At 38.3% G+C, this 25,854-nt stretch overlaps 1 protein-coding gene across 2 annotated transcripts; it reads left to right on the plus strand.

Moving 5' to 3' along the window:
- The first annotated feature begins 699 nt into the window (after positions 1-699).
- On the plus strand, positions 700-19,020 carry LOC102909418 (aldo-keto reductase family 1 member C15). Of its 2 annotated transcripts, XM_006987815.4 has the most exons (9): positions 700-855; positions 4,761-4,928; positions 6,276-6,392; positions 7,112-7,189; positions 8,204-8,326; positions 10,003-10,112; positions 12,536-12,701; positions 16,147-16,229; positions 18,684-19,020. In XM_006987815.4, the coding sequence occupies exons 1-9, from the start codon at positions 769-771 to the stop codon at positions 18,724-18,726; spliced, it is 975 nt and encodes a 324-aa protein (XP_006987877.1). In that variant the 5' UTR covers positions 700-768; the 3' UTR covers positions 18,727-19,020. The 2 variants fall into 2 exon arrangements, with proteins under 2 accessions (XP_006987877.1, XP_076428977.1); XM_076572862.1 differs by lacking the exon at positions 6,276-6,392 and having other exon boundaries at positions 18,684-18,871.
- The last annotated feature ends 6,834 nt before the right edge of the window (positions 19,021-25,854 follow it).

The raw sequence follows: 25,854 nt of genomic DNA on the forward strand, positions 1-25,854 counted from the left end.
AATCCTATCCAATGAGGCTGCAGGAGTCATGAAGAATCTGAGACTCAAGCACATATGCTGAGCAGAGTGAGCAGATTTCCTAAGTTTGGTAGTGACTGAGGTCAGCCGGATGTTCTGGAAATAAACCACCATTTAAACAAAGGTAACAATCCAGATAGTAACCTGTGCTATCAATCTAGTTTTTTTTTTATAATAAAAATGATGAAAGAAGCTAAATAGAGATATAATCTGATTTTTGAGTGAAGCCTTAACACAGGGAAAAAGATAATTATATAACCAAATTAAAGGTGAATATTCCAAAGGAATTTTGTTTTCTGTGTGCTAGGGCACAGACATCCAGCTTTGTGAAATTCTATAAAGTATTTTTTGATGGGATTTACATAACAAATAGAGAGTGAGGAGATTAATGAAGGTTCTGCAGCAGAATCCGTGTTTAGAAAGTAACACCCTGATGATAGTTTTGCATCTTATAAAGTAAGCCTGGTGTTATTATCAGGGGCAGATTGTCACAGGTAACTTTTCAGCTTAGGAGCTGAAACTCTAATGTCTTCTAATGTATAAACTTTCTGTGTGTATTTCCTGTAAGATAATCCTGTAGAGTTTTGAAAGTATTACCAGAAATCCAGTGGACTCACTCCAGCTTTTCAGAGTTTGTAATATAGGCCCCGCCTACCTTGACAGAAATAAAGAATGCTGGAGCTTTGCCTTTCATTCAGCTCAGGTTAGTAAGGAAGGAAAGGCAAGAGTCAGATTTTGGCTGTTGATATCATGGATCTCAAGCATAGTCGTTCAGTGCAGCTGAATGATGGAAACTTGATGCCAGTGCTTGGATTTGGCACGTTTGCTCCCGAAGAAGTAAGTATACCTCTTGGAACAAAAAGGTTAGATAACAGTTATCCTGGAAGTACTTTCAGAAGGCAGGAGACCTGCTCCTAGTGGATCATTCATCTGGGCTCCCCTTTCACTGTCTACAATTTACTTCTGTTCATGCTTGGCGATCCTTAGTGGTACTCGGTGAAATGCCATGATGTTAGCTCTGGAGGTTAATGATTTTGTAGGAAGATTATCTGTCATTATTGTTATTAACATTGTTTCCTGACAAATCTCAGTGTTTACTACATATTTTAAGTACTTACATATATGAGTGTAATCAATCCTTGATGTAAGTATTCTTACTAATTTTTAAATTCTGATCATCTCAAGCTCAGGCTTCTCCTGCAATCTACTCTTGGTTAGAAATTGCTATGGGAGAAAATGGCTAACAGTAGGGACATTGCATAGCAGCTTTGCTATGAGTTTTTTTTTTTTTTTGTAAGAAGATATGTTTGTTAGAGATTTTCAACTCTTTGAACAGGTTTTTAAAATTTCATGCATGTATGCATCATATTTTGATCATATCCACCAGTCATTCCACACATCTAACTCCTCCAGGTACTCTCACATCTCTTTCCCAACTTTATTTCTTCTTTTTTCTCTTTCTCTTTTTTAAATAACCTACTAAGTCCATTAATACTACTATATGCTCTTGAGTTTGATGCCATCCACTAGAACATGGCCAACCTACTTGGGGCCATAAGCCTGAACAAAACAGATTCTCTTTTCCCCAGAAGCCATTAACTGTCAAGAGCTGGGGGTGAAGCCTTCTCAGTACATCCTCTGTCCATGCTGCAGTGATGACTGGATTGGATAACATGCAAGTTTTGTGCAGACAACCACAGCTGCTGTCAGCTCATGAATGCAAGCAGCTCTGTCACATGCAGAAGACACTGCTTTATGGTAGTTTTCCTGTTTCCATGATCTCTAGTTCTTATAATCTTTCTTCCTTCTCTTCCATGATGTTCCTGAGCCTCTCAAAGAAAGGGTTTGATATAGAAGTCCAGTTTATAGGTGAGCACTTCACCTATTCTCTGGACTTAAATAGTTGTGGGTCCTGGTATTAGTCATTGTCTATGACAAAAAGAAGCTTCTTTGATGAAGACTGAGAGATGTACTAATCTATGGGCATAAAGATAAGCATTTAGAATGCAAGTCAAACTTTTAAAAAATGTCTATGAGGATCCACAATCATTCCATTCATAGGTTAGTATCAAAGACTTGCAATATATAAAGGAACAATGAGGATAGGATGACACTTCTTACCAAACACATTATGTACCCAATCCAATAGCTCATTGCAGTGAAAGTGTCTAAATCTAGTCACAGATAATAGAAGCTTTGAGGTGGCTTGGGAAATATTGTCTCCAAATGACAGAGATCAATTTATTCAATGTTGGTGGAAGAATGATGAAATATTAGTACTGGATAGAACCAGTTTATTTCAGTTATCCTCTGTAATAGATTAAGCATACAATATGTGTTCTATAGCTTTTAACTGACATTTGTTATTACTATTAAAGATAGACTTATATCTTAGAAAATATAACAAAAGGATTCTATAGTGCTTTCACTTACAAAAGTAAAGGCAATACATTCTTTGAGAGATAGAAAGGAACAAACAGAAACTTCCTTCACAATCTAGTAGGAGTTTTTATTCTGAATGTGCTCTTGCTCCACCAATGACCTCCCTGTGGGATCATTGATGATACAAAAGCCTGCTCAGTTGGTTGCCTTGTGACTTTGATTGTCTAGCCAAGTTTCCTGGGAACAACACAAACACAGGATAACAGATTAAATCATGAAATTATACACTGATTGAAATTTGAGGAGATTTTGTAAATATTATTATCCTGACTTTGTTCCCCAACAGCAGCTTAGTGAGGTGTGGTCCTTGTCCTGGTAACAGTAGCTGGCCAGGCAAATAGTTGTCAGCTTTCTGGGTATCTGCCACATATAGATGCTTTCACTGTGTTTTTGTTTATTGATATGGATTTAGCATCCTCCCCTTCAATCTTCCCAATTCTGATGCAGACCAAGGGCCAGACTCATGTAAATTTTTCACATGTAAAATTAATGGGTCAATTTTTGTCAGTAAGGACAAATATTAGAATAAATAAACTAATGTTTAAACTAGAAAGAAATAATACACATTTTACTGGTCTGGAGTATCATCTATGATGGCTGTACTTTCGGTTTTGAATGAATGATTTATTAAATATATGCAATAAAAGTAAAAGAATAAATTATGAGGTTCAAATAGAGAGAAGTAGCAGATATACAGCAAATTAAATCAGGGGGCTGAAAAACATCCAACAGAAACTAATTGTGATAGCCCATTGAAGTAGCCAGATGGAATTTCCCAGTTAAAAGTCCATTGTGGTCAGAATGAAGTATCCCCTTGGGTGAAACTTCCAAGTAACTGAACAAATAGCAGCAGATAGAGTTGACATCATCAAACTGGATACTCACAGCATCCACCAAGAACTAACTGTGGAAGTTGAGGCAGCAAGTTGGAGTTCCTTATTTAGCTTTCTCTCCGCATGGATGAGCTTCCTATGGGACTCCTCCTCCTCCTCCTATAGCCATTTCACATCATGGGATAAACAATAATCACCTCTGCTGGGAATGATTTATATTCTAGCTGTTTTTATGACACATGTTTTCAATACTGTTAGCTGCTTGCTATTTTCCTCTCCCTGGCACAAAGCCAGAGGGTCAACCTGATCCAGGTCAGAAAGTTTTGCAGGACAAATGACATAAACATGTTTGTGTCTGAAGTTGGTGGAGAGGAAAATCTGCTTCCAGAGCTAGCTCCTCAATGAGTTTTAGCAGCCTATGGCAATTTACCACCATAATATACAATATACATTTATGCGTACACCTATTAAAGTAATCCTGGTAAATTATGTAGCTATTAATTGACAATTAACCAATTCAGTGTTTATGATCAAGCTTATAATTGGCATTAAAATTCATCCTGGCAATCATAGGAGTCTACAAAGGCTAAAGATCCACTTCTGTGTGGTTTTTACAACAAAATAGAGATATTTGAAGCACAGATGGAGAGCTGTTAAGGTGATGATGATGATGATGATGATGATGATGATGATGATTAAAACAAGGTCTCATGCATTCCAGTTTGGCCTTGGACTCACTATGTAGATAAGGATGACCTTGACCTTCCGATCTTCCTGCCTCTCCAGCTCCCAAGTGCTAGAATTATAGGTGTGGGTTACCCCATCCACTTTTCATACTTTCTTGTGTAATGACTGTCTCCTCCACTTCTTCTCAGAAACCTCATGAAAGAAAAAGAGCCCGACCTTTTGTTTATGAATAATCTCTAGTGCTCAGAGCCTAACATAGTGTTAGGCAAAAAGAAGTCACTCAGCAAATGCTTACTGCATGAACGCTGAAAGCAAGGACCTGGAAAATGAAGAGAATAAAAGAATCTTGAGTGAACTGAAAAGCCTATTTGAGTGGAAATTGAGAATGATGGGTAATAGCTAATTTTCAGTTGTCAGCTCACACATATCTATGTGTATGTACACCTGTCCTGTCTACTGAGTACCTTAGAATTTTTCTCCCAGTATGTAGCTTTCCTCCTAGCTAGTTCCTTAAAATTTATCTTTATTGAATGAAACTTGCATTTCCATGCTTCATAGGAATCCTACATCACTAATTCATTCAGTCAGATTTAGAAGTTAGTCTTTTTGTAGTTTGTATCTCCAGATAGATTGTAAATCTATTATCAAGGTTTGTATCATCAAACAAGATCAACCATGGGGCTGGCAGCACCTTGGATAAAATACTAGGAAGAAATAAATGGCCTTTTTTTTTTTTCTGAGTTGGTCAGATTCCCAACTTTTCCTACTTTTATTTCACAGATTCCAAAAAGCAAGGCTACTGAGGCCACCAAAGTAGCCATTGATGTAGGTTTCCGTCACATAGATGCCGCATACTTCTATCAAAATGAGGAAGAAGTTGGACAGGCCCTCCGGGATAAGATGGCTGATGGAACTGTGAAGAGGGAGGAGTTATTCTATACCACCAAGGTGAGCACTTGTGGCTAGAATGGCTAGAAACCACTGTCGATTCAGATAAGTTACTGGGAAGGGAGACACCACCCCTTTGGCCTCAGTTTGAATCATGTCTTTATTGCAAAGACACATTATAGAAGCATAGAGAACAGGGCCAACAAGATGACTCAGTGGAAAAAGATACAGACTGCCATGCCTGGCAACGTTTTATTCCACAATGTACATGGGAGAAGAGAAATGATTCCTGATATCTTACCTCTATATATGTGGTACCTTTGCACATGCATCAGTGGACACACACACACACACACACACACACACACACACACACACACACACGCACGCGCGCGCGCGCACGCGCACACACACACACACACACACACACACACACACACACTTAATTAAAAAAATTAAAAAAGAAAAGGCTTGCTTTGCTCCAAAGTATACTAAATGTGGGAAACAGCTACTCAGTGTCTCTGAATATCAGACATTGCCTGGATATAAAATAAGGAAACAGTTTTGTTGGATAATCTGGCCTCTCTGGGCCCTGAGTAATTATTCCTTCAGTAGATTACCAAAGTGAGGTTGAAAATGTTCACAAAAGGGAAAATCCTTTTCTCCAATCAGCACTGAATGTACTGAAATTTGCAATGTTTTCTCAGGTGGAAAGGCAGGCTTCCAGTGTAATGCAACCTGAGTTGAGGTTTCTATAGACATCTCCTACTTATGTTTACACTGGTGACAGCTTGTTGCTACACTAGATCTCTTAGAACTGGTTCTGGATTTACTAAGGACAGTCAATCCTATGTCAACTCTATCTACTGCTATTTGTTCAGTTACTTGCAAGTCTCACCCAAGGGTATTTATTCTTCACTCTGCCCAGAATGGACTTTTAACTGGGAAATTCCATCTGGCTACCTCAATGGGGCTTTCACAGTTAGTTTCTAGTAGATGTTTTTTCAGCCCCGATTTAATGTTTTGCTGTATCTCTGCTGCTTCTCTCTATTTTCCCCTACTCCTAGTCCATCATTTTTTGGCTCTTTGAGACTACAACATCTAATTCTTGAACACTTAAATTGGTTGTTTTCTAAATTCTGCCATTTCCCTCACATTGTCATCACTAAAATAAATCTCAGTGTTCTATTGAGGATGTGATGTATAAAGAGCAGCATACATTTGGGGAGCGTTATTGGGGAGGATCTGGGAAAAGTTGTGTGAGGGGAAATTCATGATCAAAATACATGAAAAAAATTAATAAAAAAATATAAAACCTTAGCCCCAGATGTTCTTAGTTTAGTTGAGACCATCATAGCAGGTCTTAATCCTTTCACCACAATGTGTAATTTTGTTTGGAAACTGTAGATTTGGAATACCTTCCTTAGACCAGAGTTGGTTCGTCAGTGCCTGGAGAGATCACTGAAGAAACTTGGGCTGGATTATGTAGATCTCTGCATTGTTCATTTTCCATTTGCTATGAAGGTCAGTTTTGAATTTTTATGCCCTAGACTGTTATATTATGTCAAGACAATGAGATTTTTCTGGACTCTTGCTGAGAGAGATACATCTATCTGAGAAGAACAGAATGGCTAAATGATTATGACTCTCCATGACAGCTGAGCAACCCCATGGGCAAGACTTCTTAAAATGCTCATCCTCCATTCTTCATGAAGGTTGAAATTCAAGGACTTCACTGCCTTTTATCAATCAGAGTTCCCCAGATTGTGGAGACTCCACCCTGGAGTCTCTGCCTCCTTAGGGCACGTTCGTGCCTATGTATATGTCTCATACTAGGACACAGGGATTTGAATTTGGGTAAGGGACATTTGGGCTTGGGCTCCTTTGGGCCTTGTGGCTTCATTTTCTTATTATGATGCATGTTTGTGGATTACATCTGATAGACACATTAACTCAGAATTGGGGCATCATAAAGTAGAGCAAAAGTTCATGATTAATAATGGTCTTTAACACCATTCTGTCATTGGATAAGAAATAAATTCCAATGGAAATTAAAAATTGGTGAAATCTAGGGATTTAAGAGGAGTCCAGAGGGGGAGAAAAGTGGAGGCAATTAAGAGGAAAGGTGTGCACATGAGTGATTAACGCAAGCTCCTGAATGTTGAATGAGTAAGCTCATTAGGCACTAGAAATTGACTATTAGAGAAAAGTATTTGTTAATTTCTCTTCTCTCTGCATTCTAGCCTGGAGAGGAACTTCTGCCAAAGGATGCCAGTGGAAAAATTATTTTAGAAATAGTGGATATTCGTGATACATGGGAGGTATGTACTACTGCAGATACCATAAGGCACTGTGTGGCAAGATAGGAACCAATTAATAAAGAATTAGAAGAGATGGGTTTTGTTTCCTTAATTGACAAGCCTAAGATATATCATAATGCCTAGTCTTATTGTAACTTATGCTGAGTTCAGTTGATATCCCTGGTAGGCCTGCTCATTTCTATAGGGAAACAGAGGAGGAGTGGATCTGGGGGAGAGGGGAGGTGGGGAGGAGGAACTGGGAGGAGTGGAGGGTGGGGGAACTTTGGTTGGGATATAATATAAGAGAGAAGAATAAACAACAACATCAACAAACCCTTCTCTGTATTTCTGTAATCTCATCTATAGGGTAAGAGTTGAGAGGGACGAACTTTAATTTTTAATTTCAGCTGTGATTTGGGGCAGACATTTCTTTGTCTCATAGATCCAATCAATGATATAAGCCTTGTAAAGGGGATCAGCAGAAAGAAACTCAAGAAGGGTTACAACACTATTCCAGGACAGATAAACACACCTTTGGAGAAGTGTAACCTGTCTTAGCCCAGGGCAAGATATAACTGAGAATGAAGTCTGACATCATATATTCTATCTCATATATAGTTTTTCAACATTATAGGAAAAATGTAACAATGCATTTTTAACCAGCACAAGATCTGAGAATTCTTTGTCTTTGACTATGAGGCCATTTATTAAAGTACCACTGTGTGCCTGGCATCAAAACAGATGCCACTAAAGAGGGTGAAGAAGATAACGGGAGACTTATGTGTATTTGTTGTTCTCAAGGTGCATGTAATTGAATGAGCAGACAAATATGTATTCATGCAGGTAAGTGCATTAGGCAAGGCTGTATTCAAGTGACAACATTATTTTGAAATTATAACTGAAATTGTTATTTAAGTAAATGAAATCATTATGTAAATAAATGAAATTATTGTGTAAGTGTTCAAATAAGTCCAAGGAGAAACTCCAAAGGACAGAATACAATAAGGATTAATCAGATATTTTCTTCCTCCCCAGGCACTGGAGAAGTGTAAAGACTCAGGGTTAACCAAGTCCATAGGGGTGTCCAATTTCAACCACAAACAGCTGGAATTGATTCTGAACAAACCAGGACTCAAATACAAGCCCACTTGCAATCAGGTAAGCTCTTAGTTCACCTTGGCTGGCCTTTCCCTTCTCTTCCTCACAAACTTCTTCCTTACTTGATACTTCCCAAATTTCTGTTTTGGGCAGCTGTTTAGAATATAGCTGTTTTCACCAAGGTAGGAAATATCAGTGATGGTTCAGGTTGACTAGAATGGGAAGAACAAGACAGGGGAAAGGCAGTTGGATTGATTAAAATCACTGCTGTTCTTAGAAGGAATACCACTGCTCAGTCACACTCACAGCATGTGCTGTACTTAAAATCATATAAAATCTTACAAACAAACAAATTGACTGAAACGAGGCATAACAAGACTGTATTGCTGCTGTGCTGTTCTGGTGGGACTCTAGACAATTTGTGGTGGTTTTGTCTCTAAATTCAGATTGAAAATATTTTTTTAATACCTTTCAAAAACTTTTAACTTTTGCCGCTACAAAAGCTACAAAAGGCACCGAGAATTGTGTGATGAGAAATTCCTTCACTCACACCCATCAACACGCTTAAGCAATAATTTCTCTCCTGTACAAATTTGTTAGATACACACTATTTTGAAGTATTTTGAGTCAGGCATTATGTAATTTTAGCCCATATTTTAAAAATGCATGATTTAAAAAAATTAACATTGCTAGAATATTGTTAAAACACCCACACTTTTAGCAATGGTTGGTATAACTAAATGTTTTGAGTGTTAAAATGTAATCATGTCTTTTTATTTCCTTGGTACTTGGTATTGAACCAGAGTCATCACACACAGTAGGCAAGTGCTCTAACACTGAGTTATATCCTGTGTTCTTTAACACATTATTTTGAGGTAGGATCTCTCTGAATGCTCTGGTTGACCTTGAAATTTTAATCTTCCTGCCTTAGCCTCCCAAGTAGCCAAGTGTTTGTCACTATGCCTAGCTGTGTTCAAAGCAGTGAGGAAAAAAAGTCTACATATTGCAGCTGGGTGGTTATGTCTATTAAATTTTTCATTGCATCAATAGGTTCTCTCTCTTGCATTCATGTCTCCTTTCCATTCTTACTTTCGTCTTTCCCCCTTTCCCTGTTCCTTGTTTTCACTCTCATTCTCTTTCTCCTTTGACTTATTTACTAAAGAAATTAAGCATTTTATCCTGTTAAAGTTCCCCTCATACCAGGGGAAATTAGTCATTGATCACCATGGTAGTTTGGTAGGCTGCTTTTGGGTTTCTTATATGTTGAGGATCAGAGCAAAGGACTTGATAACAGAAGATCAAAGTCATGTGAGCCCCTGAATGTTAAAAGGCATGGCATTTTAACATTCAGTGTGTACACTCTCCCTTTTCATTCTCACCTCATTTGTTCCCCTGAACTCGCTGGTCCTTTCACAAGTCTTTGACTTCTTCCTTCTCTAGAGGGCAAAGAGTTTTAGGCTCAGCTTGTAGTCTTCTCACCTATGGTTATACTCAGTCATTGCTCTAACGGGCTTTAGCTTCATTCTATAGAATTGACAGAGACCACAAGTTGGAAATGGGAGATTTTAATCTCAAGATGCTAACAAAAGGACAGAAAAAAAGGTATTTCATGGAAAAAATACTTATTTGAAGCATATTGTACTTAAGTCAATGTAGAAGTGGTCTTGAGGTTTTAAAACCTGCATGACATTGTTGGCGCATATGTTCTGGTTCCATTTTGTTTTTGAAATTTACAGGTAGAATGTCACCCGTATCTCAACCAGAGCAAACTCCTGGAGTTCTGCAAGTCCAAAGACATTGTTCTGGTTGCCTACAGTGCCCTGGGATCCCACAGAGACTCAAACTGGTAATGAGACTATTGGACTTCATTTCCTTATGTCAATAATTCTAGGCTCACTAGTGATCTTTTCTTCTTGCTTTATCTGTCTGTTTCCAACACTAATAAGTAGAGCTCTAAAAGGGATTTTAGGGCACAGTTTCCAGAGATTAGACTGCATATATCCTAGCCATGCCATTTGGACAAGTGGATAGAAGGTAAAACCCACATTCATATCATTTCTAGAAATTTTCTTATTTCTACAACATTTAATATTTAATTTAGGAGGTGCATAGAACCATCTTCTCTCATAATATCAGACAATTTTATGCAGAAACCAAAAAGAGAGAATTCCCAAGAGAAAATACAACTGTCTTTCCAAGTGGTGATATTGAATTGCAGGGTATCCAACATGTCATTAGAGATTTTTCAAAGGATATGTGTAGTTGAAGTCAAGGGCATATAGTTGTATGTACATTGATAAGTTAAAAAATATGTAGGCTTAGGAAAATAGTACTGCTTTTACATTTATCAGTGAATTCTGAGTTCTGTTTGTAGATGCAGAGACAGTGGGTTTGTATATGCCTGTGCTTTTATTATTATTATTATTATTATTTTATTTTATTTTATTTTTGTCAGCTTGACACAAGCCTAGACTTATCTGGTAAGAGGGAATCATAACTGGAAAAAAAACAAAAAACAAAAAACAAAAAACAAAAGGCTCCATAAGATTGGCCTATTGGCAAGACTGTGGGATTGTCTTTATTAATAGTTGATGTGTGAGGGCCCAGCCCACTGTGGGTAACACCACCATTGTGGTTCTGAGTTGTATAAGAGAACTAGTCGAGCAAAGCAGTAGCAACATTCCTCCATGACCTCTACTTCAGTTCCTGTTATGCATTCCTTTGATGATGGACTGTGATGTGGAAGTGTAAGATGAGGTAAGTCCTCTCCTCCCCAGGTTTCTTTTGGTCATGATAGCCATAGAAACCATAACTAAGGTGAAGCAGAAGAAAGAAAACATTTTGATGGCTGTCAAAGACATTGTCTCTTGTCCTGTCCTTTTAATAGAGTGTAATGTTTAATGTGGAAACTCGATTTTCTAAAGTAAAACAAAATAAAACAGAAGTTAATAAATATTCACAATAAATGACTTTTTATATGTCTTTTGAAGTTCTTATTCCTTCTGAGACAGTTTTTTTTTATCACTTTTAAGACAGTTTTTATACTATTTTTTGCTTTAGAGAAGTTTTGCCTATTCTATAGGAATCTTGTGCTTTGGGTGAGGGGCATAGATTGAAATAGGATCATGCTATGAAGAGCATGCTGTGTTCAAACTCATGCATCAGGACCTCTTGCTTCAATCTCCCAAGTGCTACAATTACAGACTTATGCTTCCATTCCTATCTGGAATTTACATATCTATGCTTTGGTGGCCAGTGTGATGACAATTACCTGTAGTTCATTAATTTTATAGCATTTTTCCCTGACTTCCTTCCTTCCTTCCTTCCTTCCTTCCTTCCTTCCTTCCTTCCTTCCTTCCTTCCTTCCTTCCTTCCTCCCTCCCTCCCTCCCTCCCTCCCTCCCTCCCTCCCTCCCTCTCTCCTTCCCATACTTTCAGTTATCAATTAATTAATGGAAGCTTGAAATTATCAAAGGAAAAATTTGAGAAATAAGAAATTCTTATTTTAAATTGCATATTATTCTAAGTAACTTGATGAAATCACGTGCTACCCAGGATAAGAATTACCCTTTTTCAATGTATTCTCACCAAATCTACTCCATTATGCTAGTCACTTGTTAGTTGTCTGGTTTATCAGGACAACCATCATAGCATGGCAGGACTTGCATTCAAGTCACCCTTATCTCACTTAATAAAGGCTCAAAAACATGAGAATAGTGATGTTTGCAATTTGGATAGGGCAAAGAGAAGCACTTACTTCATATGAAAATGGGAAAGTTCTCAGCTTAATGAAAGAGAAAATTTATATACTGAGGTTTCTAAGATCTATGGTAAGAATGAATCTCCTATCCCTGAAATTGTCAAGAAGGAAAAAAAAGTTCATGCTAGCTTTGTTATACCACCAAACATAAGATTTACTTACTGAAGTTGGAAAAGGTATCATTTCATATATATGTATGTATAATGCACATAGAGACCAGTGCTATAAGACCCCCTGAGGATAAAATGGAGTATCTGTATTTCTGAAATATTCCATTGCATGGACACATGTCCTACATAGTATTTATCTTCTTATCTCTCAATGGGCAACTTAGCTGCTTACAATTGCTGCAATAAAAAATAAATCTCCATCATTACTCACAAAATTCTGCTTTAACTATACTGTATTGTACTTACTTCTTTTAATGGTCTGGGAATATGGGTAAGGTGGCAACATATTCCAGATTTGTCATCTCTGTGTGAGTATGTTTTGTCTATTTTTTTTCCCCAGGGTCAAGAGTGATAGTCCATACCTCCTGGAGGAACCTGTCTTAAAGACCATCGCCAGGAAACACAACCGATCTCCAGGCCAGGTTGCCCTGCGCTACCAGCTACAGAGGGGTGTGGTGGTTTTGGCTAAGAGCTTCAATGAGAAGAGAATCAAAGAGAACTTCCAGGTAAATGCCCGATAGCACTACTCCAGAATGAGACCTGGGGGGCAATTCCCTCAAAGGCGAGAACTTGCTCTTTATTCACTCCCAGGCATTGCCCCTGTGTACTGCAGACAGCAGCTTGAAAGGGCAGCAGATAAAGCACTGGGAAAAAAGGCTGGGTTTCCTCCACACTAGACTTTATCTTTTATGAGTTCTTTAACAAGATGTATTTCGGCTCTATTACTTCAGTTGCTTGTGGGAGTCCTTTCAGATGCCAGAGAACTTTAAATATTTTATATTCTTTGCTTTACAAATCCCTATTTGTATTAAGGATAACAATTTGCATTAAGATTAAATCCAAATAGGACTGCTGGTTGGAATATTCCAATACATTTTTTGCTTTTTTTTTTTCTTTTAAACTTCCATAGTACCAGGCATGGCTCTGTGTGAGTTTTTCATTAACTTACAATTATTTAGTTATATTCTGGTTTACTTTATGAAGTATGGGATATTATATATGGCCATTTCTCCTTTTATCATTGGTGTTTCTCTAGGCAGAAAAGGAGCTAGATAATTTTATAGACTGACCCTATAAAGAAATCAATGATTAAAGTTAGTCCTTAAATGCTTTCTCGTATAGGCACTAGCTAGTTTCTCATACCAATCAGTGGGTTTTCATTTGTTTTGTTTAGAATCTCATAAGGTTAAAAAAATTACCCTTTTATTTAGTTTCTGTGTGTATTTGTGTTTGAGGGCACACTCACCAGCACACAGTAGGTGGCCAGAGGATAACTTACAGGAGTTGTTCCTCTCCTTCTACTATGTGGGTCTCAGGGTGGAACAAGGTGTCAGTAAGCACCATTACCTGCTGCTGGTTTCAATGAGAAATGTACCCCACAGACTCAAATATTTGAATAGTTTTAAGATGACAGCTAACAATTTTATCATGAATATATTTATAAAAGGTTACATTAGCAACATTTTATTAAAAATATTGGAGCTGTTGGTTAAATTTATTCTTATGGACAAATTTGATACATGAGTATAAATTTTATTGATAATAATTTTATTTTAAAATACAACAACGTGTTAACAGATGGCTGCATGGCAGCTGTATTTCTTAAAGAATATATTTTTAAGATGGACTCCTGAGAGATAGAGGCACAGACAGTGTCTTGGTTTCTTTTCCTGTTGTTGTGATATAATGTCCTGACAAAAACAACTCTAGGAAGAAAGAGTTTATTCTGAATCATACTTCAAGGGTACAGTCACCATCACAGGGAAATTATTGTTGGTATTCTGGCTCGCCCCTTGGGGACCCTCCCTGTGTCCTGACATAAAATCCCCTCTAAAAGGAAAATTCCTCCTTTCTATTCCCATGAAGTGTTCTCTCTCTCTCTCTCTCTCTCTCTCTCTCTCTCTCTCTCTCTCTCTCTCTCTCTCTCCTCTCCCTCTCCCTCTCCCTCTCCCTCTCCCTCTCCCTCTCCCTCTCCCTCTCCCTCTCCCTCTCCCTCTCCCTCTCCCTCTCCCTCTCCCTCTCCCTCTCCCTCTCCATCTCCATCTCCATCTCCTTTTTCTTTCCCTCCATTCCCTCTCCCCTGCCCTCAAAATCAACTTCCATGGGGATGCTGTGCCTGGGGTGTGAGTAACTTTCCACTGCTACTGTGTCTTCACGGCATGTCTCCCTCACCCACCAGGGCACCTTGGCCCAACCGGCCAAGGCCTCGTGCATGCCTTATCATAATAATTATAGTGGCAGAAGCCTGAGGGAGCTGATTACTGGTTACATTGTAGCTACAGTAAAAAAGTAGAGGGTTGAATGCTTAAATGCATGCTCAGCTCTTCTTCTTTTTGTGCAGTCCAAGATTTCCTACTCAGGGAATGATCCTACCCACAATTAAGATGGGTTTTCTCATATCAATTAACATAATCAATATAATCCTACACAGGCAAGCCCAATGATCCATCTCACTGATGATTCTAGATTCTGTCAAGTTGACAGTTAACATTAACCATCACAGATATCTTTAATAGACAAATGATTAGATAGATATATTTAATTTTCATATAAATATTTATATATAAATGTAAATTATATATAAATATCAGAAAGTTCTATGTAAAACAATACATAAATAAATAAATATTTAAAAAAAAACAAAAAACAAACAAACGAAAAAACAAAAGGGAAAAAAATCAGAAAGTTTAAGGCAGTCTTGGCTATATAGTAAGCTTGAGGTCAGTTCCGGCAACGTGAGATTCTGTCTCAAATTAACAAAATCATCTATTATGTGTAGTAGGTAGACAGACGGATGGGACCCTGAGGGTTTTTTTAATGTGTGTGTCTATGGTGTATGTGTTGTTGGGTATGTCCTGTACTGGATACTCTTCTCCTTACTCCCTGCCTTATTGTCTTGAGACAGGCTCTCTCACTGAATATGGAGAACAGGCTGGCAGCCTGCAAGCCTCAACAGCCCTGCTGTCTCTTCCATTCTACTATCGGCACAGTTATGACTTGCTTTTTTGTGTGGGGGCGAAGATTTGAACTCAGGTCCCAATGCTCATACAGCAAATGATCTTACCTACTAAGCTCTGTCTGCAAACTAGAATCTTGAATTTTTGATGAACTTTTTTCTTGATGAGGTGGTAGACAGCATCTTTTACCAAAGCTCTCTGTGCTTTTCTATTAAAGCACTTTCCATTGGGAACTCCATATTATCAAATACAAAAAAGATGGTTTTGAGTGAGAGAGACTGACGCAGATAGGAGAAATCATTTAATATAGGATCCATTATTTCAGTGATCAATCAGAAAGGTTCGTTTGATAAAAAAGAATTGCCGGGCGTGGTGGCGCACGCCTTTAATCCCAGCACTCGGGAGGCAGAGCCAGGCGGATCTCTGTGAGTTCGAGGCCAGCCTGGGCTACCAAGTGAGCTCCAGGAAAGGCGCAAAGCTACACAGAGAAACCCTGTCTCGAAAAAAACAAAAACAAAAACAACAACAAAAAAAGAATTGACATAGATCATGTTTGAGAACATGAGATGACCAAGTATATGGTTAACAATTGATCAGGGGATGATTTTTCTTCAACTCAACCAAGTGTTGGAGAGGAGTTAGACTACGCTCTAGGATTGGGTGAGTTCTAGTCAAAGCTGGATCAAACTCCATGGTGGCAAAGGAAGAAAAATTCAGTTAATTTTGGTGAGGCTAAATCTAGTATTTCATTTAGATTTGAAAATTAAATTGGGAGTTCTTTTTTTTCTGTCTTACTTAAGATTAGGGATTGATGAGTCTTTCTTTTGTGATGTGGATCAAAGTAGGAAAGGAATGGGAAAGGAGGGGGCTGCAATGCTCACCTAAATGTTCTGAGACCCTTGTTGCTATCCCCCATATATTCCCAGGTAGAAGGCCACTTCAGTGGCTTATTTATTTTTATTTTATTTTATTCTGTGACTGTCTTTCTTTCTAGGTGTTTGACTTTGAATTGACCTCAGAGGACATGAAAATGATTGATGGCCTCAATAAAAATTTTCGATATGCTAAAATGTCATTGTAAGTACCTCCTCTAGACTGCTTTATAGGTTGTTTGCTTTCTGTAACATGCAGACAAGCCATAAAAATGTTCTGTAGGATCCAGGGAATGACCAATGTAGCTAAACTTTTGCTTTTGAGTCAGTGAGTTTAATATATATATATATATATATATATATATATATATATATATATATATCAAGTCAAAGTAAAATAATAAGTAGCAATAGATAGAAAGATAGATTGCAAACATGATTAAATTGTGCACTCAAAATATCCAGAAATTGATTGAGAGAGCACCTTTAAAACAACCAGGCTGAGTTCTCAGGCTAAGTTCTCAGGTCCTAAGCTGAGTACACGGTATACTCAGATGAGACTTCTAGGTAAAAGGACATGTAACAGCAGAAAAGTAACGTTATTAAACTGGATGCTTACAAACATCAAGCAAAAACCACCTGGGGAAGTTGAGGCTGTCAGCTTTAGTTCTTAATCTTGAGCAGAAAAGAATGACCCCCTAAGGGTAAAGATTCCAACTAGAACAAATAGCAGAAGACAGAGATAACATTATCAAAATGGGTGCTTACAACAACCAGCAGAAACCTGGGACTAAGGAAGTCCACCAGTGACTGGTGATGAGGAAGTAAGTCCAATTCAAGATTCAACAGAACTGGGGGACTCTAGGCTCTGCTGCTCAAGAGGACCTTCACTGGCATTCTGTGAAGCTTTCTCTATTCTGGATAGCTCAGAGTTCAAAGGAGGGAGAGACAAACAATGGAAAACATTCAGACTATTTCTTATCACTAGATGTGCTCAGGAGGCAAAAGATGTCTTGGCTGCATGGGGTTGTTTGAGTACTGTCCTTGAGCACACTAAGTTGCACAGCTGAGTAAGGGAGGGGCCCTATCTTACCCTTGACATTCCTTGGCAGATAGATACATTCTCTTCATGGGAGTAAACAAAGTGCTCTGGGAACAAAGTTCACACAGAAGGACAGTATATGAAAGTCCGTTATGTGTAGATCACAGAGGAAGATGAGGCAGTTCCCAGGGCTGAACTTCTGGCTTCTTTGTCCCACAGGAGGCACTTTTATATTATGGAAACCTCTCCCTGTTCTCAAAAGCATATATTTTCACACTTGGGTTATTTTACTGCTTTCTTCTTTCCCGCTCAGAGATTTTTGGGGGGTGGGTACATCCCAACCCTAGACAAGGGGCCTTGGAGGATATGTTGAGAAAAAAATACTTTGGGTCTTAAATGAGGGAAGTGACTACTCTGCTTCCAGAGCCAGTTTTTCAGTGAGCTCAAACAACACATGATAGTTTTTCAATATAGTGTCATTACAGAAGACATACCTGATTTTCAGAACATGTTTGCAACAAATGCGTCCCTATAGACCTTAGAAGAGAGAGATTTCTTTTTAAGTTCATGACATGTAGTGAGACTCAAGACCAACCCCATTTCAAAACTGGCCAAGCTGGGGCTGCAGTTTAGTTGATACAGTGTTTCCCAAGCATCACATAAAAAATGAGCACGATAGCCTATAGCATTGTTCTCAGCCCCCAGGAGATGGAAACAGGAGGACCAGAAGTTTAAGGTCATCCTCTATTGCACAGTGAGTTCAAGTGGACACAGGTGGACCTTGTTTCCAAAAAAAAGATCAAAGTTGTGTCACTGAGAACTGATGTTAAAAAATGCCCAGTGACCTTCAGCCAAAATAAATGTCATTAGGGTTCACCTGTCCATTTGAAACAGAGGCAGACTATCTCATGATATATTAATAGGCCCATGAAAATGCTTTCTCATTAATGTGTATTAAAATCAAAAGAAATAAAAGAGAATTCAATAATAATGGATATACATTAATGCATCAAGCCTATTCTAACTTTGTACTAAAGCAGGGTAACATGTATTTCAAATAATCTTTGTGGAAGATGGACTCTCAAAGAAGATATGAGTAAGTCCTAGGGAAAACATAATTCTTTTTCAGCTTCCTCCTTTTTGTGTCCATTGGCATTTGCTTTGAGCCAATCCTTTCCCAAGCTACAGTTATTATTCCCAAACATTTATCTATTCCCCAACTTTTGTTTTCCCATCACATGCCGATTTCTTTAGTTACATGGTCTTACTAACTTGAAATGTAGGAAATCATGAAATGGAGCTCAGTAGATACAGAAGCTTATTATGCAAGCTCAGCAACCTGAGTTCAATCCCCAGAAGGTGGAAGGAGAGAACTGACTCTGCAGCGCCATCCTTTGACCTCCACATGCATGTTTTGGCACACACACATAATAACAATAAAATTTTAAGAAGAAAATAATGAAACCAGTTGATCCACAACTTTAGTTGCCGATGTGTTCCATTGCATTTAGCAAGGCAGGGTCCACTGAAATTTGGGTCCTCAAATGATGACTATCCTCATTTTGTCTACCGGAAGTGTGACTTGTGAGCAAACAAGGGTTTCTTCTTCTCTTTCAGTGCGGTGGATCACCCTTACTATCCATATTCGGAAGAATATTGAGCATGAGCTATTAAACATGACAGAGACTTTCCTCCCTCCAGATAATGTGTATCTGTATTTGGTGGAGTGTTGGAGAAACAGTATTCCTGCCTCCAGGTGCTTGTCTACTGTCACAAAACTATGAATTGTAAGAGAGGACTTTTATTTGTCCTGATGATTACAAATAACACACAAGTTAGAGAATTTATAAAGTAAAAGGAACTATTTGATGTAGCTTCCTTGATTTTTATGAAATCTCATGTCTACATTTTTATTTACAAAAATAAAATCATTTTCAACACATGGATCATATAATTTTAAAATGTATTTTGTTCAAGTTATTGAACATTATTCAAGAATTTTAGAGCACTTTTCTGATTGTAAAGAAATGGATCTTATTAACTTATTGAGTTTCTTAGTTATTAAAGCAGATTTTGGTAATTTTACTTGTTGGCAGTGGCATGCTCTCTTATTTCTTTCTAGTAAAACTTTTTTCGAATATCTTTTTTCCTGAAGCATTGTTTTATAATAAATTAGGGAAAAATTAGGCTAAGTTTACATATAAATGTTTTGAGTATGAAAGTCTACTGAAAGAGGTAAGCTTCCAACAAAATAAAACCAGAAGCATTCCAAGAGAAATGGGGTGGGGGGATGCTGGGGAGGCTCACAGGGGAAGAGGGTGCACTGCTCTTGGGTCCCAGCACCCATGTTGGCACCTCACAATTGCCTGTAACTCCAGCTCCAGGATGTCTGAGTCCCTCTTTTTGTCCTTTCTGGGCACATGTATTCATATGCACCTACTTGCCTCCCCCAACATATGCATATTAAAAAGTGAAACTAACACTTAAAAAAGAAATCAATAAACATCTATTGGAAAATAATTCTGCCTGGTCTCTTACATCTTTTTAAATTTTCCTTTTTGAGGTTTTATTTATTTTTATTTTACTTCTTTTTGTGTTTTCTTTATCTTTTTCTGTTTACTTATTTATTTTGTTCTTTATATTTATTTTTTTTAAAATCAGTTCTTTGAGAATTTTGTATGCATTGTGCTCATTCTTACTCCCAGCTCTTCCCAGATCCATTCCCCTTCTCTACCCATCTAAAACTTTGTGTCCTGAAAAAACAATCAAACCAAACCAACCAAACAACCAAACAACAACAACAACAAAAAAAAACCCCAAAACACTCTTAAGATCATTTTGTGCTGCCAAAATAATCTTGGATGTGTGGTCTTCCACTGGAGTGTGGTCAGCTTCTAAGGGATACACAGTTAGAAGAAACTGTCACACCCTCTTCTAACACTAACAATTGGCATGAGTTCTATACCTAGGGGTAGGACCATAGGACTATCTACCTGCTAGGATTACTTGTGTTGTTTTACATGACACAAGCAAAAGGTACTGACTACCTTTATTCTACATTTATTTAAGAAGTTGTATAGTGTTCAGTCTTGGCATATGGAGACTGTAGCTCCCTCCAAGGAAATATGAAACATGTCTACTAAAGTAAACAGCTCTTCTCCCTCTTGTAAAAGAGGCAGCCATGCTTACTATCCATTGCAAATAATCAGGAATCTTAAAAGTTCTTATTAATAAAATCAAACCCGAGGCGAGTTATTGGGGTCCATGCTGGTAGATCAGAGAGACAAAACAAGCCACAGCTAACCTCACCTGGTCAACTTCTCAGCTGGTCCTTTTTCCTCAGACTGGAAGCTTCTGTGTCCTCATTTCAATGGCTCTCAGCTGAACTGCTGCTGGAAAGCCTGAAGCTTAACCAGCCACATGCTTAACCAGCCAAATGCCTCTAGTTTCTGGTCCTCACGCCTTATATATCTTTGCTTTCTACCACCACTCTCTGGGATTAAAGGCGTGTGTCACCATGCTTGGCTTTTTCCAATGTGGCCTTGAACTCACAGAGATCCAGAGGGATTTCTATCTCTGGAATGCTAGGATTAAAGGCGTGTGCTATCACTGACTAACTAGTGGCTTGTCTGTTCTCTGACCCCAGGTAAGTTTATTAAGGTACACAATATTTTGGTGAACACAATACCACCACAATCTGGGTTTCCAATATTCAAACTTTTTCTCCTTTTACTTTACCTACTGAATGTTCATGTGCCATTGAATTGTTTCACTTCATGTTCCAGAAACTAGAAATGCAGCAACTGACTCAAAAGTGACCCTACTTTGGCCACAGGTATTGTCACAAATAATAAACTCTCACTTATCCCTAACTGAGAAGTTTCAGAGTTTTTTTTTAACCTCCATGTATAAAACGTATCGAGCTAGTTTATTAGTTTGTAAATAAGATTAAAATCTCAGACCTTCCATATTCTTGACAATCATTTGGAGAAAATTCAGGAGTAGGAAGAATGGATAGTTATGGTGGAGTGGGAGTACTAGGTACTCTCTCCTTCCTTCCTTCCTTCCTTCCTTCCTTCCTTCCTTCCTTCCTTCCTTCCTTCCTTCCTTCCTTCCTTCCTCCCTCCCTCCCTCCCTTCCTTCCTTCCCTCCCTCCCTTATTCCCTCCCTCCCTCCCTCCCTCCCTCCCTCCCTCCCTCCCTCCCTTCCTTCCTTTCTTCCTTCTTTTTCTTTTTTAAACAGGGTCTCTTACAAAGCTTTGGCTGTTCTAGAACTCACTATGTAGACCACGCTGGCCTCAAACTCACGGAGAGCTGTACATGAATTGCTAAATGGTCTTATTAATAAAAAAAACTCAGAGCCAGAAATTGGGGTTAAACCTGTAAGAGATCAGAGGAGTAGGAACATCACTTCACCAACTCTGCAGCTTCTAAAAGCAAGCTGCTTCTTGTCTACCCACACCTATATACCTTGCTGTTCTGTTTTCTCATTTGCTCTCTCAGCCCAGTTACATCACTTCCTCTTCCTGCCAGCTCTGTCACTTCCTGTCTGTCTGTACAGACCTCCAGACCTCCATGGTTAACTAGTGTTGGAATTTAAGGCATGTGCCACTATACCTGGCTCTGTTCCCAGTGTGGCCTTGAACTCACAGAGATCCAGACAGATCCCTGCCTGTCAAGTGATAGGATTAAAGGTGTGTGCTACCATTGCCTGACTTCTATGTTTACTAGCCTGGCCTTTTCCTCTGATCCTCAGGTAAATTTTATTGGGAGAAACACTATATTGGAGGATACAATACATCACCACAGAGATCCACCTGGCTCTGCCTCCCGAGTGCTGGGATTAAAGGCGTGCGCCACCACTGCCCGGCCTCTATTTTCTTTTTTAACACAGAATTTTTCTTAATTATTTGGGAATGTCACAATGAATATTATACATTTTGATCATATTTAACTCCTCCACTTCTCCTAAGTCTTCCTAGATCCACCCCGACCCCTCCCAACTTTATGTATTCTTCTTTAGTTTTAATTTAAAAAAAATGGTGCTTGAGTCCAGTTTGTGCTGCCCATATACTCAGCATGATTCACTTAGTGAAAACTGACTCTCCCTCCCTAATCAGCCATCAGTTATCAAGAGCTCCTCAGCTAAGGATGAGTGCTATTTTCAATAGGTTGAACAGCAATGATGCTATTGAAATCTGATTAGTAGGAGTGATTATGTTCACCAGACCCTAGTGATTCCTTAAGCTTTTATCTCATTCACCAAGTTGGAAACCATCTCTATTATATTATGTTTTAAAGTCTGCTATATTCCTATCTTATATTACCTGCTACTTGGATCTCTCCTTTCATTATCACAGTTTAGATTTGTACTCAGGATATTGTGTCATCACCTTTCATTGTTCATGCAGACAACCCACACATCCACATATCTTTTTCTCATTGGACTTCATCTTTTATTCAGGCAAGTTTTTTGTTTGTTTGTTTGTTTTTTATTCCTGGACTGCCTGCTCAGTTACTTATTGCCCAGAGCAAGGGCTACATAACTGACATCATAGCTTACTTACAATTCCATCCTATATTTGTTACTTTCAGGGCTCATAGTATATATTTTCTTGTCTCTCAGTTGCTTTCGAGGAACTTCTATAATCATGTAGCACCGCCCATTGTAGTCGGAAGGTATCTCCTGTCCTGCCCAGCCCTGTGGTCCCACAGCTGCTTACAAAATAATCACTCAGAAGCTTTTATTAATTATAACTGCTTGGCCATTAGCTTAGGCTTATTGCTGACTAGCTCTTACACTTAAATTAACCCATAATTCTTATCTATGTTTAGCCATGTGGCTTGGTACCTTTTCTCAGTTTTGCCTTGTCATCTTCCTTTGTGTCTGGCTGGTGACTCCTGACTTAACTCTTCCTCTTCCCATAATTCTCCTCATCTGCTTATCTCACCTATACTTCCTGCCTGGCTACTTGCCAATCAGTGTTTTATTAAACCAGTGTACAAAAGCATTATCTCACAGCATTTCCCCTTTTCTGTTTAATCAATAAGGAAGGTTTTAACTTTAACATAGTAAAATTCCATATAATAGAACAGTTATCAAGCAAGAATTACAGTTACAATATCGAGTCTATTTATATTTGGCAAAATTAAAGAAAATATTCTATCATCTCTCTTATATTTGTGAGTCTAAAATTTCATATATAATTTATCTTTTATCATAACCAAGGAAAATTATAACTATAACTATTTAGTCTTTAACTACATCAGAGACCCCAGAAGGATATAATATTACCTAAGTAAATAGGAAGTACATTGTAAGCAACTTCTAAAAATCTAGAATGACAGAGACAGCTGGCTGCCTGGACAGTCACCCAAAGTTCCTCTGTCATGTTGGGGCATCCATCTTTAGCTATAGGTCTAGTATCTCTCAGTCACTTCTCTGTGTTCTATAGAATATCTGGCAGTCTCCTCTGCAAAGTAGGAACCTGAAGAATCATTTCACCTTGCAAAGTTCAGTGGTTACCTTCCAATGGGTCTGTATGTCCAGTTTATATAACATATTATCAGCAGTCCAGACAAGAGCAGTTTCCTGCCCAAATGGCTATTTTTGCCAAGAAGCAGATAAACTCCATATAGAGTGTCATCGATGCCTATCTTTCTTTTTGAAGTAAATCAGTGCTGCCAGGAGCAGATGTGTCTCGTCTCAGTGTCCAGAAAGTCTAAGTTTTTAAAACATTTTAAATGCCATATGCTATAGGTCTTTGAAGTGTTTGAAGATTACCTACCTAACTGATATGTATCTATGTATACCTAGAAAACTTAACTAACATGACTATAAGTTTGACTATCATAGATGACTAATTATTAATCTGTATTTCTTAATTATACATTACAATTTCAAATAAACTCCACAAACATAATACCTTAAACAAGAGTAAAAATATACATACAGTATAACAAAATTAAATTCAAATTTGTATCAATAAACTAAAATCCATAGCAACATAAAACATTTTAAACAAGTTGTTACTTTTTATCCTATCATATCTATAATATCCCCCTTTCTTCTTTAGAAAGATTGCATTTATTCTCAACCCCCTTTTAAACAAAAATTAACATTTACAAACAATATTTTGGGAATTTGTGTGTATCTTTTCATACATACTACTTTCTGCTGAGTGGGGCATTGTTAATCTTATGGGGATCCTGAGAAAATTAACAATTATGGTTAAATCTTGACTGTAGTAGTCTGTGAGGATGGATCATCTCAGCCAGTTGCTTTGAAGCTGATTTTGGATGTTGAATCATCTAGGCCATGGCTGTCATCAGAGACCTTTCAGGGCATCTTCCTTGATCAAACCATCTTAGCTTGGAAGCAGTCCACAGGTTCTTATCTTCTGTGGAAACAAAAGCAGAACCTCTTTTCCAAAGCAATGTATCCTTAGACATAAATTTTGAAGTCAAGATACTTTTATATATATATATATATATATATTGGTTTAACTGAGCAGCCTTTACAATCAAATGTCTTTCTGCAGTTAAAAATCCCAAAGACAATATAATCCAGACTCTGTGTGTGATTTTCATCTTTATGTGGCTTATTTTTTACATAATTTTACTGTCTCTTTAAAAGACTTTATTTTTTAAAATTATCTATTTCTTAATATAACTGCATATACTCCTTTTTCTCTCTCTTCCAAGCCTACATATATTTTTACATATAATGTAAACCATTTAGAGGTTTATTTCATCTGAATCTGTCTTTTGTGAATCTGTTGCTTTAAACTGTAGCACAATTAGGACTGAAATGGCAGCATTGGCTGCTGGCTCTGCCCACCTCAGCTTTCCAACATGGCAGAACTAAGTTTACTGCCAGCTCTGGGGGAACCATGCTCACTGCCAACTCTGGGAAGCAGTGGGTCTATGATTCCATCTAGTAGTGTGTAGCCCCCCAAGCTTTTCTTTCTTTCCTTTCCCCCACCCTGTACTAGCAAAAGCTATATTCACCATGCACCATGCTGCATGACTTGCGGACACCACTGTGTATAGTGGCAGGAATCTGCCATGCTGCACTCAAGCCCATACGCCCACAAACCCACCATACTGTAGCTCAAGTCCTCACGCCATGGTGTTTCTGTTCCTTGGTGTGTCTATTTCTTGACCCGCATGAGACATGAAGTAGAAAGCTGCTTTTGGCTTCATTATTGTGTGTTTAGAAGCCCTTTTAAACTCTTTTAGGCTTCATGGAAATTCAAGAGCCCCACATTGGTATGCCAAATGTATTTGGAAGATTTCTCTGGTCCTGCTCAGCCCTGTGGTCCTGCAGCCACTTATAAAATAATCACTCAGAAACTTGTATTAATTATAACTGCTTGGCCATTAGCTCAGGCTTATTGCTGACTAGCTCTTACATTTAAATTAACCCATAATTCTTATCTATGTTTAGCCTTGTGGCTTGGTACCTTTTCTCAGTTCTGCCTTGTCATCTTCCTTCCTCTGTGTCTGTCTGGCTACTCCTAACTCAACCCCTCCTCTTCCCAGAATTCTCCACATCTGCTTGCCCCACCTACACTTCCTGCCTGGCTACTTGCCAATCAGTGTTTTATTAAACCAGTGTACAAAAGCATTATCCCACAGCAGCCCACTCCTCAAGGAGGTATGCCAGTCTATGCCACTTAGTGAAAGATGGCCATGGTTGAATATTCCCCCCACCCCCACCCCAAGACATGTTTCCTTTAGATGAAACAGTCTTAGCTGTATGTCTTTTCATCTATTTCAGGGACAAT

Source organism: Peromyscus maniculatus, chromosome 5 (assembly GCF_049852395.1).
Source record: "Peromyscus maniculatus bairdii isolate BWxNUB_F1_BW_parent chromosome 5, HU_Pman_BW_mat_3.1, whole genome shotgun sequence".
In the NCBI taxonomy this organism is placed as follows: Eukaryota; Metazoa; Chordata; class Mammalia; order Rodentia; family Cricetidae; genus Peromyscus; species Peromyscus maniculatus.

Coding starts and splice junctions, on each gene's coding strand:
- LOC102909418 (XM_006987815.4), top strand. CDS start 769: ATGGATCTCAAGCATAGTCGTTCAGTGCAGCTGAATGATGGAAACTTG. Junction 856..4,760: donor GCACGTTTGCTCCCGAAGAA/GTAAGTATACCT, acceptor TTTATTTCACAG/ATTCCAAAAAGCAAGGCTAC. Junction 4,929..6,275: donor AGTTATTCTATACCACCAAG/GTGAGCACTTGT, acceptor TGGAAACTGTAG/ATTTGGAATACCTTCCTTAG.